The sequence below is a fragment of the Drosophila obscura genome, unplaced genomic scaffold (genome assembly GCF_018151105.1).
Source record: "Drosophila obscura isolate BZ-5 IFL unplaced genomic scaffold, ASM1815110v1 contig_188, whole genome shotgun sequence".
In the NCBI taxonomy this organism is placed as follows: Eukaryota; Metazoa; Arthropoda; class Insecta; order Diptera; family Drosophilidae; genus Drosophila; species Drosophila obscura.
The window spans coordinates 464,453-481,241 of NW_024542776.1; the positions used below are offsets into that span (position 1 = coordinate 464,453).

General features: G+C 36.1%; 1 protein-coding gene and 1 long non-coding RNA gene across 3 annotated transcripts; one reads left to right on the forward strand and one right to left on the reverse strand.

The window, feature by feature from the left end:
- Nucleotides 1-1,548: 1,548 nt before the first annotated feature.
- Nucleotides 1,549-16,310, reverse strand: LOC111072129 (probable isocitrate dehydrogenase [NAD] subunit alpha, mitochondrial). 2 transcript variants are annotated; one of them, XM_022363795.2, is made up of 6 exons: nucleotides 16,182-16,310; nucleotides 15,845-15,931; nucleotides 15,043-15,210; nucleotides 2,881-3,275; nucleotides 2,659-2,794; nucleotides 1,549-2,596 (listed from the first exon to the last, which is right to left on the reverse strand). In XM_022363795.2, the coding sequence occupies exons 1-6, from the start codon at nucleotides 16,206-16,208 to the stop codon at nucleotides 2,258-2,260; spliced, it is 1,152 nt and encodes a 383-aa protein (XP_022219487.1). In that variant the 5' UTR covers nucleotides 16,209-16,310; the 3' UTR covers nucleotides 1,549-2,257. The 2 variants fall into 2 exon arrangements, with proteins under 2 accessions (XP_022219487.1, XP_022219488.1); XM_022363796.2 differs by lacking the exon at nucleotides 15,845-15,931 and having other exon boundaries at nucleotides 16,182-16,308.
- On the forward strand, nucleotides 6,545-13,589 carry LOC111072130. The gene is made up of 3 exons (XR_002607564.2): nucleotides 6,545-6,678; nucleotides 13,369-13,421; nucleotides 13,482-13,589. It is a non-coding gene; the product is annotated as an uncharacterized LOC111072130 (long non-coding RNA).
- Nucleotides 16,311-16,789: the final 479 nt, after the last annotated feature.

The window sequence follows — 16,789 nt, forward strand, 5'->3', positions numbered from 1 at the left end:
AGTTCCAAGTTGTATTTTAAAACATTGTGCCGTCACCTTGTCAACCCTTGACCTTTACTTTTAACTTATCCTTGAAAAATTCTTGTCTCGGAACGAATCTTACATCATTCCGCTTCACAAAAAAGATTTAAGATCCACCATCGAAAATTACAGAGGTATGAAGTTTGGTGCCTTTACCTTGCGCATTTTTTTTTGGGTCGATTTTAATAGAGAAGGCTCTAAATTGATTTTCAAACATGGACAAAATTGGTCATCGTTATGTGATTCAATACTTTCATCTAACTTTAATGCAACCAAAATTTAAGCCGAGCTGGATTCTACCTAAGGTGATTCTGCTTCTTCATTTACTACAATAAAATATTGCTTGGCAGAGTTTAAGCGCGAACGACCAAATGAGGTGACCACATCAGAAATGATGGCAAAAATTAAATAATATGTACTGGATGATCGGCGATTGAAAGTTATTGAGTTAGCTGAATGTGTAGGCATTTCGAAAAGGGCTGTACCTCGCATATTGACCAAAAAATGGTACTGCTTTCTGCAAGATCGATGAAAATCGACCAAAAACCCAATGGTGTGACAACTTCAAAGGAGTGTTTGGCGTTGTTTACACACAACACACAAGAGACCAAAGCAGTCAAGACAGAACGTTTCTCAGAGAGATTCTGGGACAAAGACGGCCAAGGTTGGGTTTTCAGCCAATAAAGTCATGGCGATGGATTTGGAATGCACGCGGTATTAATTACATTGATTACCTTCAAAAGGGTTAAAAAGACAGTAGCGAATATTATGCAAACTAATTGCATCGATTTAATGAGGATTTGAAAAAGATAAGACAGCATTTGGCCAAGAAAAAAATTTTTCCACCAGAACAATGCAATGGCACGACATGTGCAGTTTCCATTGCGATCCATGAATCCATGAATAAGGCTACGAATTGCTCCCCAGACCTGAAAAAATGGATCCGCGGTAAGAAATTTCAGTCCAATGATGAAGTCACCTCACAAGAAATGCCTATTTTGGGGACCTCGAAAAATCATAATTATTGAAAAGCATACAAAAATGGGAGAAATGCTGAAAAGAGCATATGGGCAGTTCCAATTTGTAAAGTAAATTAGTTAGCTTTCAATAAATTTAAAAAATAATATCCCGAAAAAATTATATGGAAATCGGTTTTTATTGACTTTTCATGATTTTTGGCCTGGTGGACTTTTTGGCGGAACTGCACATATAGATCTAAAAGAATCATATGTTGAAAAATAGTTGTGGGTTAACCATTGAAAAAGAATTTTTTCATCCTGGCTATTTTGAGGATCTCACAGGCCCCTGAAACCAAAATTTGGTCACATATTTACTGTTTCACATTCACTGTTCGGAGAAATTTAGTATTTTTTGTTGCCCTGACCAATGTTTTCAGATCTATTTTTGAGGTTGGCTCAAATTAAAATTATTTATAAAAAGGGCACAAGCTTAATTTCACTGGTAATGGTGTCTGGTGGTGTTGGGTTTTAGTTTGGTTTATTTGATTTATTTTTAACAATAGCTTGATGCTTTTGCATTACATTTCGCTTTATTATCAATAACAATTGCTTAATACAATAGCTTTTGTATGTTTTTCTGCACGTTTTTATACGTTTCCCTTGTTTTTTTTTTGTTTTTTTTTTTTTATCAAATTATAGTAACCGTTTCAACTTTAAACTTGATTTGCTTTTACTCTTCCATTGTTATTTTGTGGTGAAATTTTCTGAATGATATTATGGAAGGTTTAACTTAACAAGGCTTAACAAATCAATTTTCAATAAATAATTAGATTTAACTTGTTGCATATTAATTAAATGGTGGTGGTTCCACGTCTTCACAAATTCACAAATAAACGACATAGCGCAATAAAAATGGGGGCAACTAACGAATTTTAACGTTTGCAAATATGGTCGGAAATAAATGAAATAATATACGCAAGTATTCGAACATAAAATACTTTAGGTAGCTATTCTATTTTTTTAATCTGTTTTTTTTTTTTGTTGCTTGGGGAGAGCAAATTTTGGTTGAATTTGAGAAAGTTGAAAATAAAAAACCTGCGGTCAAGTTATGTAAAAAGAATGCGTTTTTACAACACATTGTTTTTGTTTGGGGAGCGAGTGTTTAATAGCTTTTTTTCATACTGGATCTATCTTCACCCATCTGCACATTTTTGCGGCGACTTTTTCTGGTTTTGTTGAGGTTTTTATAATTTGAGGCGGGTTTTCCGGGCTGCAATCTAAAGTTTACCGCAGATCTCGTTTGTGAACTCAGAGCACTTGGCGCGACCGCCGAGATCTCCGGTCAAGTATTTACCCTCTTTGATGGTTTCAAAAGCAGCGCGCTCGATCTTATCGGCGTGTGAGTTAAGCTCCATGTGCCGCAGCATCATGACCGCCGAAAGAAGCAGGGCAGTGGGGTTGGCCAAATCCTTGCCGGCAATGTCGGGAGCGGTACCATGCACAGACTCAAAGAGCGCGCCATTCAGGCCCATGTTGCCAGATGGCGTCAGGCCGAGACCGCCAACCAGACCAGCGCACATATCGGATAGAATATCACCATACAGATTGGGCATGACCTGGAAGCAAACGGAGCTAAGAGCATTAATCCAGCACTTAGAACTGAAAGGTGTCAACTCACCAGTACGTCGTATTTGCCTGGGTTCTGGACCATGTTCAAGCACACGGTGTCCAAGTATCGCTCCTCGAACTGGATATCCGGGAACTTCTGGGACATATCACGAACACATCGCAGAAACAGACCATCAGACATGCGCCTGAAAATAAGATTCGATAATTCAGTCAGTGCTGACGCTGCAAAATATATACTATGATTGAATTATATCGGTTAGGATCTACTTACATAATGTTCGCCTTGTGCACGACGGTTACCTTCTTCCGATTATTGTTCTTGGCATATTGAAAGGCATACTCAGCCACGCGCTTAGAGGCCTCCTCGGTGATCAGCTTGATGCTCTGAACGACGCCATCGACGATCTCGTGTTCAATGCCTGAGTACTCGCCCTCGGTGTTTTCACGGATAGTAACAACGTCAACATCATCGTACAGTGTTTTATAGCCCTCAAGACTGCGGCAGGGACGCACATTGGCATAGAGGTTGAACTCCTTGCGAAGGGCCAAGTTAAGCGATCGATGTCCTTTTCCAACGGGCGTCATTAGTGGGCCCTTCAAGCCGATCTTGTTCGTATTCACCGAATCGATGGCTGCTTGTGGAATGCCGAATTTTCCATCTGGGCCCTGTTCATAATCGTTTAAAGGAATGTAATAAAATTAATATATATATGTAGGTACTAGGGGGGCACAGCGCACTAAATCAACCCCTCCCGCACGGGTTTATAAACCCACCCCTCATAATTTTGCATTGATACTTCAATGGATGGTAATCAGATCTGAATCAGATCGTATTATTATTATAGCCAGAATAAAGAAATGAATTTTCAGTTGCTTCCCCCACCTCCTCTAGCACGAGACCTCGCTACTTATTCTCTTTCTCGTTCGCACACCTTGTTGCCTGCCTTGTTCAGTGAGATGATGTCAGTGATGTATAATATAAAGGGTACAGTACATGTATAATCTACATGTTAGATGTACTATATATATTGTACTAGCTGACCCGGCAAACTTCGTACCGCCTAACAGTCAATGAATGTCGTGTTACTTTTTAGCTGAACTAATTTAGGCTTTGATGAACGTAAAACAATGATACAAAATAATATATTTATATAGATAGAAACAAAAAAGTATTTTATTATGATAAATGATGATGAAAACATACATACAGAATGAGAATAAAAATTAAAAAAAATAAAAAATAATAATTAAGTACTTCAAACTCATGTCAGAAAAAAATTATTGAAAACTATGTTGTGCAGATTGGGAAAAAAAAATAAAACTCGGATTAATTCATTAATAGGATTTTCATTCAAGCACTTTGTGGTAAACGACATTCTTTGTTTTTTGGTCAGGCGCAAGAACAAATAAAGCGGATGGTTTGCCGACACGTGAGCATGCCACGTACAATTGACCATGAGAAAAACATGCATTTTCTAGATTGAGGCCACAAATAGTCAAGGATTGGCCCTGTGATTTGTTGATCGTCATGGCGAAGGCAAGACGAATCGGGAATTGAATTCGTTTAAACTCAAAGGGCATATCCGTTGGGATCATCGGAATCCTTGGAATAAGAACTTCCTCATCTTTAAATTTTCCTTTAAGTATCGACGCGTTAATCACATTGCTCATCAGTTTTCTTATCACCAAACGCGTTCCATTACACAGTTTTGGTTGGTTTAAATTTCTAAGCATGATGACTACCGAGCCAACTTTAAGTTTTAAATTGTGCGGTGGTAAACCAGGCACATCCAAGGAGTTTAAAAATTCAGTTGGATAATTAGTGGCTTCTTCTTCGTTTGTTACACAGTCGATAGATTTGAATGAATACAGAGTAACTACGATTTGATTTTGAATTATAAAATTGAGGTCATCTACATCTTTATTTTTAGCGGCCAAAATTGCTCGCTCACTTAACCATTTAGTATTTTTGTGGTTAGCAATGATATCAAGGAATACTTTGTTGATAAGCTCGTCTTTTAATGATACGAAATTCCAAAAATTTGGAGGAAATGAAATCAAACCTCTCGATTTGTCAACAGGAACACGGCCATTACCGATAGTCAGCAATTGCTTCGAGAAATCATCAGCAGATAGATCGTTCAACAATGCAACTCTCATATTTACAGACAGTTGAAGTTTCTTTACATATCGCCACAGATTTGATGCTTTGAGGCAAGCGTTTATTTCGTCGGCAGCAGTAGATCTTGGAATGACTGGTAGTGTTTGTCGGAAATCGCCAGATAATAAAATCATTGCACCACCAAAACATCTCGAGTCATTGCGCTGTTCTCGTGCAATTTCTCGTTCTCCATCAGATAATTGACTCACGATATTCCGTTGCCTAATTGCATTACGGCTTCTAGGTCGCGGCATTGTTATTAAAATGTGCATTCGCATAAAACCACCAAACTGATTTTTTATTCCCTAAATTCCGTTCCTTTCCGATGATTTTATGTTTTTACTGTAGAATAAATCTTAGGTATTATTTTTCGGGAATTAAAAATTAAATAATTAATAAATAATTTTCGAAAATTAATGTCTAAAACAAACAAATATAACAGTACCCGAACTTTGTAGACATTTTACAAAAAAAAAATTTCTGAACGCACACATGATGTCTTCAGAAAAAAATAAAGTTGTGGCTTAAAGGTCTCAGAAACCAGGCCATAAGCTCCAAAGAAAAAAAAAAATAGTTGTTACACTATTTGACAGGATTGGACAACAAATGTCTGACATGTAATAAACAAATCAGCATCTATTCAAATGATTCAGTATTCATTACACATATCGAGTTTTCATTGTTTTTAAGATGTATTCTGCTATTCGGGACGGAAACAAATCCAACAAATCAAAAACCATGGCAATCGGTCCAGCCGTTCTCGAGTTATAAGTGTTGTAACAAACACGACTTTCTTTTATATATATAGAAAAGATATGTAGATAACAGATGTAGCAATGTAAAATATTTTAAAATTCTACATATATCATAAGCTCACATATTTATATACTGACTGAGCCCGGGTATAACAGACTCTACTGTTATGATTATGATTTATGTAGAATTTTAAAATATTTTACATTGCGTTCACAGAAGCGACTCACACGTTCCTTCTCGTTTTTTGTACAGCATGCTTTTAGCGCTTTTTTCAGATAACTTAGGTATCTTACGTCTGGTTGTAATGAACTTTGCCATTCATAAAAGCTGATAAATGCTGCTATTAAGTGGATCTGAACACTTTGTAGCATCTACTTACGTTCCGCTCACTTTCTGAAATTTGGAATTAAAAAAAAAAAAACAACAAAGTTATGTGAAAAAAATAAGCCCTACCTCTAAAAAAAGCTTTAAGACAATTAAGTTTTTAAAAATTGTTATTTTATCAGAAAAAATTTATTTTCCACCAGGACAATGCATTGGCGGAAAAAGATTTCAGTCCAATAATGAAGGGATAAAAAAAATTGGAGAAATTATGGTAAAAAGTATATCTGGGCAGTTCCGCCACAAGGTCCACAACGACCGAAAATTTTAAATTTAGCCAAAAGCTTTTTCTAACTTGTAATAGCAAAGAGAAATATTTTCAATTAAATAATTTAAATAGATCAAAGGTCTCCTTCAAACCGATTGCGAGATACCGGTCCTCAAAGTCCAACTTCATGCTTTGGGCTGTTTTGTTTATTTGTCAGTGCGTATTCTCTTTACAGATTACATCTTAACATCTTCAATTGCACTCTTTTCGCAAAACTGTTGCTCCAATAACTAATAACCGTAAAATAATATGAAAGAGAGCTAGCAAATATATATTAACTGTAAAATTTCGATTTGCTTTTGAGCGATGTTCTAATGTAACGTAATGCCAAAAAAATATCATCTAGTCTTCTTGTGTCTGCGATGTGGATGAGAAGTGGATAAAAGTTAGCGACTTAATAAAGCTTCAACTAAGAAACACACTTCAACAAAAATCGCGAGGACACTGTAGCGTGTACTCTATTTTATATCAATTTTCTAAATTTTGTAACTTCCCGAAAGATTGTAAGTAGTTTTTATTACTATCTAGACTAGACAAAAGAAAAGAATAGATAAAGAACAAACTCGTTTGAGGGTATAACAATTCCGATTGAAGGAGAAGAATAAACCTGCAGAAACAGTCGTTCCCCCACTTGGTCAACCCTACAATTGTAAGCAAACGTTTGGGAAAGCTTTCAAGAAAGTCAAAACTGCTTTGCAAGGCGACCCGGAGAAACGAGCACATATTGTTGACTTACTGTATAAAAAATATGGTTCATTATGTTTTGGAATGATCAGTTCGGGTTCGAAAAAAGAAAAAGAACTTGTTAAAAAATTTCATTTGCGCCACGATATTGGTATACAAGCTCCTGGTCGGAAGGACACTTTAATTGTCGATGGCGTGATAATGGCCAAGCGCTTTTTGTTGCTGACTGTTAAGGAGTCATATGAACTTTACAAAAAGGAGATTGGCACTAACTACGTTAGTAAGACGGTGTTTTACGAATTGCGACCAAAATATGTACTACTCTTATGCAAGATACCACATAATATGTGCGTCTGTATGCATCATGCCAATTTTTCGTTTCTGCTGGAAAGCAGTGGAGAAATTGTACAAACAATATCCACAAATTTCGAAACATTCCTGAAATCTGTCTGTTGCAGCATAGATAATGAAGAATGTATGATGAGTAATTGTTGAAATTTTACAAGGAAGGTAAAAAGTGATTTAGTTCCCTTAAAATACTATTCATTAATGGATGAAATCCTTAAATGGAAGCATAGGCGCCAAGTGGAAGACCGGATAGATCTGACAAGCACCGAAGGTTCTCTATCCGATCTTCTGTACAAACTAAATGCACAGCTACCCGTTTATAAACGTCACTTTTTTGTTAAAAAAAATATTCGGGCAGAAGACCTGGCTCTGCAGAGAATTACAGATTAATAATTTTTCAAAATGAGATACAGAGCGCTCAATTCAGCTATCGACAGGTTACCATTTTTACTTGCGTTGCTTTGGTAATGAGCGGTGTAAAATCGTATGCTGTAATGAGTGACAAACCCACCCACAATAAGTTCGATGTTTGTTGCTTTTTGACAAAACTTGTGGAGATCATTAAAACAGAACACGAACAATTTCAAAATATTTATATATTCTCAGATGGAAGCAGCTCTCAAGTTTAAAAACAAGTTTATAGCTCGAACTTTACCTGATTTTGTTTCTGAATTCAAATGCAAGGTTTTGGAGTGGAACTATTTTACAACCTCTCACGGCAAAGGTGCGATCGATGGTGTAGGGGCAACCATACAACGAAATGTTTGGCAGATTACAAAAACAAAGAATATTATTTTTGACAGCGCCTATTTTTTTACAGATAAAAATAATCTGTCAGGAATTAATTTAACATATATTTCTTCAAAACAAATATACGCATTTTCGACTGGGCGAGCTGAAAAGTGGGAGAAGGTGAAGAAAATATCTGGCATACATGAAATGCATTATTTGTCAAGCAGCGAAGAAATGCAAATAAAAGCAGCTGAAACTGCATTTTCAAATAATACTATTATATTACAATAATTCTTTGTTTCTCTAGTGTTAACTCATAGCCCATTACTCACACTCATAACCCATTTCATATAAAATTAATTTTTTTATTATCTTCAAATAATAAATCAATAAAAATTGATATATTCTAAGTAAAATTTAAAAAAAATTTGTATGTCTTTTAAATTATTATACTTTCGTTAAGAATGGATTTAAAAACATTCTTAGAAAAAAACTTTCAATAGAAATATGTAACGTCACGCCAGTAACGTTCGCCAGATGCCTCCGCGGATTTTTCACAAAAAAAGAGGAAAAGTTTTTACATTAAATAAGTTGGAAAATTAACTTTGATTACTTTTTTATTCTTTTTTTTCAACAGTTTGTCGTACGAATGTAACGTAACGCCAGATAGGAACTGCCCATATAGTAGAGCTAAAAGAGAATTATGTAGAAAAATAAAAAAGCGAGAAGAAACGTGTGTCGTATCTGTGGACGCGACTCTACTTTTAAACCCGTAATAAGTCAGTATATAAATCTGCGAGCTTATGAAAAATTAAAAAAAAATTTTAATTTTTTTGCTACATCTGATACATACTTATAAAATTTCGATTATACATACATCTAAAATGTAGATTATACACACACAATGTAGATTCTACATCTGCTACGCATCTTCTACATCTTCTCCGCGCGCTGCATAGGGCAGAGTGTGTGCGAGCGAGAAAGAGAATAAGTAGCGTGTACCAAATTCGGCAATCTGTTATATATGGGCATTCTCTACGATACTGCATTTTCCGTTTTTTTTGTATCTTCAAAATTGTGGATGTCACAGACATCACATGGATATCACATGAGTCCGGAAACAAAATTTGGTTGGTCTAGCTCATACAGTCTCTGAGACTGACAGACAGACATGGCATGACATGACGAAAAGAATCTGTAAAATTTTCAAATTTTGTATTAAAGCAAGCAGAAATATCTATTTGCCGGACAGAAATGTAATCAACATGTTTTTTATCTCCTTATAAATTATTAAAATGAGTACCAGGTATAAAACGAGAAGGAACGTGTGAGCCGCTTCTGGAGACGCGACTCTGCTTATACCCGTACTTAGTCAGTATATAAATATGTGTGCTTTACATTGCTACATCTGTTATCTACATTTACAATGTATATTCTACATTAACATGTAGATTATGCATGTACCATTTATATTATACATCTTCTCCGCTAGCGGGCACTGCGGGCTAGCGGGCTAGTGGGCCACGCTATCACACTGAACGAGGCAGAGTGTGCGAGCGAGAAAGAGAATGAAAATTAATTTCTTCATTTTGGCTATAATTATGATCCGATCTGATTCAGATTCGGCAATCTGGTAGATATGGTAATTCTCTACGATGCTGCGTTTTTAGTTTTATCGTATCTTTAAAATTGTGCCTGCCGAGCCAAATTTTGAAATACACTTGTAGCAGTGTGATATCACATGAGTCTGGAAACCAAATTTGGTCGCCCTAGCAATAATAATATTCAGATAAAGTCAATTTTTTTTGTTAAGTAATTTAATATATAGTTGATTTTTAATTTCTACACACCCTAATTATATAAAATAAAATAATATTTAATTTTAACATGTGGAGCAACCCTTTTCTGTCAACGCGATGTTAAAGTCAGCTGATTACACTAGTCGACACGACATTTCCGCTGTGGCCCAAAATTACCTTTTCTGAGAGATTTCGGGATTTACAAATTTTTAACGAGTTATGGTATTTTTTAGGTTTAGTTTTTATACCCGTACTCAAAAAAGAATTAAGGGGTATATTAGATTTTTGGTAAAAGTGGATGTGTGTAACGCAGAGAGGGAAACGTTTCCGACCCCATAAAGTATATATATTCTTGATCAGCATCAATAGCCGAGTCGATATAGCCATGTCTGTCTGTCCGTCCGTCCGTCTGTCCGTCTGTCCGTCTTGATGAGCGCCTAGATCTCAGAGACTATAAGAGCTAGAGCAACCAAATTTTGTTTCCAGACTCATGTAATATCACACTGCTACAAGTGTATTTCAAAATTTCGCCCCGCCCCCTTCCGCCCCCATAAAGGACGAAAATCTGTGGCAGGCACAATTTTAAAGATACGATAAAACTAAAAACGCAGTATCGTAGAAAATAACCATATCTACCAGATTGCCGAATCTGAATCAGATCGGATCATAATTATAGCCAGAATGAAGAAATGAATTTTCTGTTGGTTCCCTCTCCTTCTCCAGCGCTGCTGACGCTACTGATTCTCTTTCTCGCTCGCACACTCTGCCGCGTTCAGTGCGCGAGCAACCCCTAGCTGAGGAGATGTAGAATATAAATGGTACATGTACAATCTACATGTTAGATGTGGAATATACATTGTAGATGTAGATGTAGATAACAGATGTAGCAAAAAAATGTAAAATTTTTTTTTTTTTTTAATTCTAAAAAATCATTAGCTCAAAAATGTATATACAGACTGAGTACGGGTATAAGTAGAGTCGCGTCCCCAGAAGCGACTCACACGTTCCTTCTCGTGTTTACAGAATTTTATAAGATCTGGTATTTTTTTAATGTCTTTTTTCAAAGGTAGTGTTTCTATTTTTCACATAACTTAAGCATCTTTAAATTTGATTATTTTTTTTCAATATTTTTTCCCGAAATTTTGACTTTAAAAACTCAGGAAGAGTCGAAAAAAAATATTTCTTGGCATAGTTTTAGATAGACGTATTAATTAGGCATAAGGTATCGTTTGTAAGAATCGATGGATAAATTGCCAAGTTGCAGCCATTTGACCAAAACGACTCAAAACTCATTTTACCTGAAAATACCGCCCGGTACGTTGCTGGTTCAACTGCCAAAATGGGATTGCAGAAAACAAAATACCTGTTCATATCCATTTGGGTTGTAAATGTTGTGGATAGTTACTTTTACTCCAATTCTGTGGAGAAAACCAGAGATTCACGCCTCTGAATGTTACTTTTGTTCATTCAAAATTACTGGAATCCATGATCCATGAAATGGGACTACCCGAAACAACCTGCTCCTCCTTTAGAGGAAATACTAAAACGCAAAAAATAGATGTCGTCTTCGTCGCATGGAACAATGGATTCATGTAATGACCAATCAGGAGAATATAAATATTGCAAGCCTCTTTCAGAGGAATAATTGAACGATTTGTTGAGGATACTGGATCTTTCTTTTTTAAGGATGCCCTTATATTGAAGGAAGATGTCAAAATAACTCATTTCCAGACGCGTCATTTGGGTCACGCACAATTTTATATGACGAAGGATGATATGTGCGTTTGCCACGACATTCTTGAACTCTTCAAGCAACTGGGTGAAGCTTAAGACCCAAAAGATTAGAGGTTATTTGTTGACAGCAGTAAGGAAATTTTAAAGGCTGTTTTGTTACACAATGGAAACCAAAAGCCGTCTGTTCTCATTGCCCATGCTGTTAATATGAAGGAAACACATATAAAAATATGGCTACATTTTTTGAAAATATAAAATATAAAGAACACAAATGGAAGGTCGCGTGTGACTTAAAAGTCGTATCCATGTTAACGGGATTGCAAGGTGGTTACACAAAATACTGCTGCTTCCTGTGCCTATGGTTTAGTAGAGCTAGAACTGAGCATTACTTAAGAAAACTCTGGCTAAAACGGGAGGAAAATACATTGGAAAATTAAAACATACATAATGCAGTGAAGTTTGAAGACGTTATTTTACCGCCATCACACATTAAGCTGGGACTAATGAAAAATTTTGTTAAAGCACAGAATAAGGAAGGTGAATCGATGAATTACCTAAAAACTGTTTTTCCACGTCTGTCGCTGGCAAAAGTTAAAGAAGGCGTATTTGATGGCCCCCAAAATCAAAAACTACTAAAAGATGATGGATTTGAAAATATATTATCTACGAATGAAAAAGCAGCCTTATACCCGTACTCAGTCAGTATATACATTTTCAAGCTTATGATTTTTTAGAATTGTAGAATTTAAAAAAATTTTGAAAATTTTGAAATACACTTGTAGCAGTGTGATATCAAATGAGTCTGGAAACCAAATTGCTCTAGCTTTAATAGTCTCTGAGATCCAGGCGCTCATCGAGACGGACGGACTGACATGGCTAAATCGACTCGGCTATTGATGCTGATCAAGAATATATATACTTTATGGGGTCGGCAACGTTTCCTTCTCTGCGTTGCACACATCCACTTTTACCACAAATCTAATACACCCCTTAACTCGATTTTGAGTAAGGGTTGAAAATTCATGCCAAGAAATATTTTTTTCGACTTTTCCTGAGTTTTAAATATCAAATCTTCGGGAAAAAATACCGCACAAAAATTATCAAATTTGAAATATCTTCCAGACGTTAAGCTGCAGCTACAAAGTGTCTGTGTCAGATTTATAGCTGCATTTTTCAGCTTTTTGGAACTGCAAAGTTCTATGCAACCAGATAAAATATACTTAAGTTATGTGAAACATAGAAGCACTACATACCTCTGAAAAAAAAAACTCAGCCATTAAAAAACATTATACTTAAAAAAAATTTTTAATCCGGAAATCTATCAAAAAAATTCATTTTAGTCCACAGCGGGAAGATAATGTTCAATTTTGTCAAGTAGTGTTATGTACCACAATTATGAAATTGGCGGATAAAATTTTACAACTTGGATTGCTTGTTTGGCTAAAGTTTACACAAAAGTGAAAAGGATTGTTATGGAAAACGATTGTCCAGGTATTTAAAACTATAGTTTACAAATATTTGTGTCGATGTTATGTTTTTCTGTCCAATTGTGACGGATTTTGTCTATGTGTGTTTTAGAATGACCATAGCGAATTTAGTTGTGTTTTGTGGATCAGTACTTTTGCATGGCAAAGAGTTGCAAGGAGCTTTAAGTGAGTAGTTATTAACCAAAGTGTGCAGATTAGTGAAAAACTAATTATTTTACTCCAAATCTACACGTTTTCGAACAAATCGAATTTTTGTAGTACAATATGTGTAGACATTTGGAGCAACAACAATCGCCCATAAGACGCAGTACAACAGCACATATTGCAAACTATCACTCAAAAACATTTAAGTGACAAGCATATTCGTATCAAACCGATAAGATATTTTTTTGGGCACACTGTTTTTTAGGCTCTGTACGGAAGGTTGAAAGAGACTAGAAAAGCAGCCAATAGCATTTGCTGGTATTCGTTGGTATGTTGCTAGCAGCTCGAAAAAGATATCAATGTTCTATCTTCCGCCAGGTACCCTAGCAAATACAAACGTTAACATTTAAAAATGAGAACAAAAAACCAAATGAAATATTTAAATAATGAAGACAAATTGAATCGTATTAAGGCAGCAATATGAAGGACAATTATATGTATGTATATTAAAATTGATTATTTTTATTAATTTGTATAAATATAAAACCAATATTTTTTTCAAAACATATTTTCTTCACGGTGGTCGGCGGCGGTTGCACGGGAGGCGTCGTCATCTGCTGCTGCTGATAGCCATTCCTTTGGCAATAAGATATTGGGGAGCCCAGGACATACCTGGAGAGGAGCGACCCCAGCCGAAGAATTGCCTTTCATTAACTTTGTTCACTTTAACCAAAACCAAGCAACTGTCTCAGCAGTGTAACCGTACGGAAAGCAGTGCACACCTCTGGTCAAACCACTGTCCACTAGAAGAATATATGACATATTTTTGCTAGCAAACAGTTGTTGGATCTGAGTACTAGGATTTATCGTTTTCATACGAATATCATCCCTGATTCGGTCGACAAAAAATTTAGCCGATCTGACTACTGGAATTATAAAGGATAAAAATACCAAATAATACCATCCAAAAGACAAAATAAGCGAAAATAAAATGTAAAGTGTTGAGCCACGCATCGTGATATTGTATATCATTGCAATCATATTCTCACATTTCCAATTCATATGTATAGTATGTATGTTCATCATTGTACTGAATGTTTAAGCAACTATTTTTATGTTCATAGTATTCTTGTTATTGACTATGTGCAAAACTAACTGTAACGCTCTCACATGCATAGCCAAAAGCACAGCTAACTACACTCTTCTAATTCCGTTTTGCTCGAATTATTATTTTTAATTGAGTCAGTCGAAATAGTTGAAAGCAACCGCACGCATTTTTTGTTATCTGGCCGTGTCATACTAACTACCGAAGGCATTTGCGGATACGTTATATAAAGGATGAAGATGATACCAGAGAAATTTAGACAAAATTGTCTCATTTTCATCAAGAAAATTAAAAGAAGCTTGTGTGCCAACTACCGATGAAACAGTGATATTCAATCTGTTAGATTCAGTGACTTTAAAAAAAAATGGCTGAGCAAATATTTAACTATCTTAACATGAATCCCATTACATTTTTATTATAAAAATTAGAACTCATACGAACTCTCCTAGTAACAGTATGATATCACAGGAGTTTAGCTCTTAGTCTTTGAGAAGTAGGCGACAGGCAGGACGGATGGACAGATATGGCTATATCTACTCGGCTATTGATGCTAATTAAGAATATATGTACATAAATACATACATACTTTTTGAGGTAGAAAACGCTTCCTTCTTAGTGTTACAGACAAACCACAAATCTAATATATCCCCAAAATCTTCGAATAAAGGGTTTGAAAACCATAATTTATTTTATATCCTCGTGGGTACTCGCTATTCATCTTCGTGTCGCACTCTACCCTATGCCCTGCTGCTGCAGAAGTATTGGTTTCATTATTAAATAAAACACATTTATTTTGTTACATATGTAGTCTTATGAGACACAGGTGATACTTACACGAACGGGGGTCACGTCGACGGCTTCCCATTCAATGGGCACATTCGCCGCAGTGAATATTTTTTGAACGGCTGCGGAGATCTCAGGACCAATGCCATCCCCGGGTATCAGTGTGACTTTTTTAGATCCAGATGAGTAGGCACGACTGGCAGATGGAGTTGTGTTGACCTGCAAACAACAAAACGTTTTAAATGCATCGTACATTTGCGCGCTCGCACAAATTCGGGACAAATTGACTGAAAAGGCAATTTGAACTTACTGGCTAGTGGCTAGAGGTTTAACTAAGAACGGTTATAAAAAAAAAAACAAGAATGAAAGACCTGTGTTTAATTTTTTTAGAATGAAGTCATATAAAAACATAGTACACATACACATATGCATAGAAAGATTACATAAGAAACCTTGCAAAGAAACAAACACAAAGGCAGCTGCAGCCTCTATCCCCGTGGATATTTCCTCTACCCTAGCTCTGCTGCTGCAGAGAGCGTAAGGTTGAGGTTAGAGAGCAGCAGGGCAGTGTTAAGCACAAATGGTAAACGGATACTAACTAAATAACGCTTACTGTTCCAATTTGAAGTGCTTATTAATTGCAACCCAATCTACGCAAATGTTTAAAAACTCCCACCAGCCAGTTACGACCACGACCACGCAACAAGAGAAGGAACGATTCGCAACTTGTTATGTAAAGGGGGCTCTTGCAATTTGTTTGCAAGTTCGCAAATTTAAGGTATACAGTATTTTGCGAATTATGGGGCGAAGATAGGAATGATTCTGGCTCGAATTCACTTTTGTATAAACGAACCTTAGTTTTAAGTGTTGTTTCAGTTAAGATCGTTGACGCAGACACTGCTGCCGGATCACGCGCAGCACTGAAACCCAATTGATTGAGCTGGAAATGTTTTGCGTAATGGTTTGTGGTTGTATTGAGTACATGTTTTTGAAACGCCATCCGAACGAAAAATAAAATAAGTTTATTTTCATTATTTATAGATATTATAACAAGAACGTAATCATTGTTGGTCCTATTAGCCCCAAGGTGGGGTTGTACAAAGGGGTGATCCAGGAAAAAACTTCTATGCGATGTTTCGCCATCAAATTAGCTTAGAACAGTGTCCAATTAAATTTACACATATTCTTACAATTTTCTGTATGAATCTAGCAGCCATTTCGTTGCTTAAAATATTTGCACTTGTTTCTTCGTGGATAGAAAAAAATTCACTCGTTTGTCAATCTATTTGCGCCCGCCGTAGTCGCCACCTTGCGGAAAACTGGCGAGTCTGCCGATAGAATGAATGATAGAATACATGATATCGATATTAAATATCCACTAGCCACCTTGAGTTTTTAAAGAATTTTAAGCCTAATACTCAGATTCAAAAACTGTTTTCTAGCAAACAAATGTCATATATTCTTCTAGCGGCCAGTGGTGTGACCAGAGGTGTGCACTGCATTCCGTACGGTTACACTGCTCAGACAGCTGCTTGGTTTTGTTTAAAGTTAATAAAATGCATTTCTTCGGCTCTTCGCTCTTCTCCAGGCATATCTGAACACTAGGCTTATGATAAAACACCTCGCGAACAGAATCAGGGTTGATATTCGTATGAAACCGATAAGAAATATTTTCGGGCCAAAACTGTTTTCTAGGCTCTGAACGGAAGACAGTATTCAGATTAACAAAAAAAGGTCGGTATATTCTAAAAAAATATCCAAATTATTTGCTTGTATTGCTGGTATGTTTCTACCAATC

Coding starts and splice junctions, on each gene's coding strand:
- LOC111072129 (XM_022363795.2), bottom strand. CDS start 16,208: ATGGCTGCTAGATTCATACAGAAAATT. Junction 15,932..16,181: donor CTAGATTCATACAGAAAATT/GTAAGAATATGT, acceptor AAACATTTCCAG/CTCAATCAATTGGGTTTCAG. Junction 2,597..2,658: donor CAGGCAAATACGACGTACTG/GTGAGTTGACAC, acceptor GTTTGCTTCCAG/GTCATGCCCAATCTGTATGG.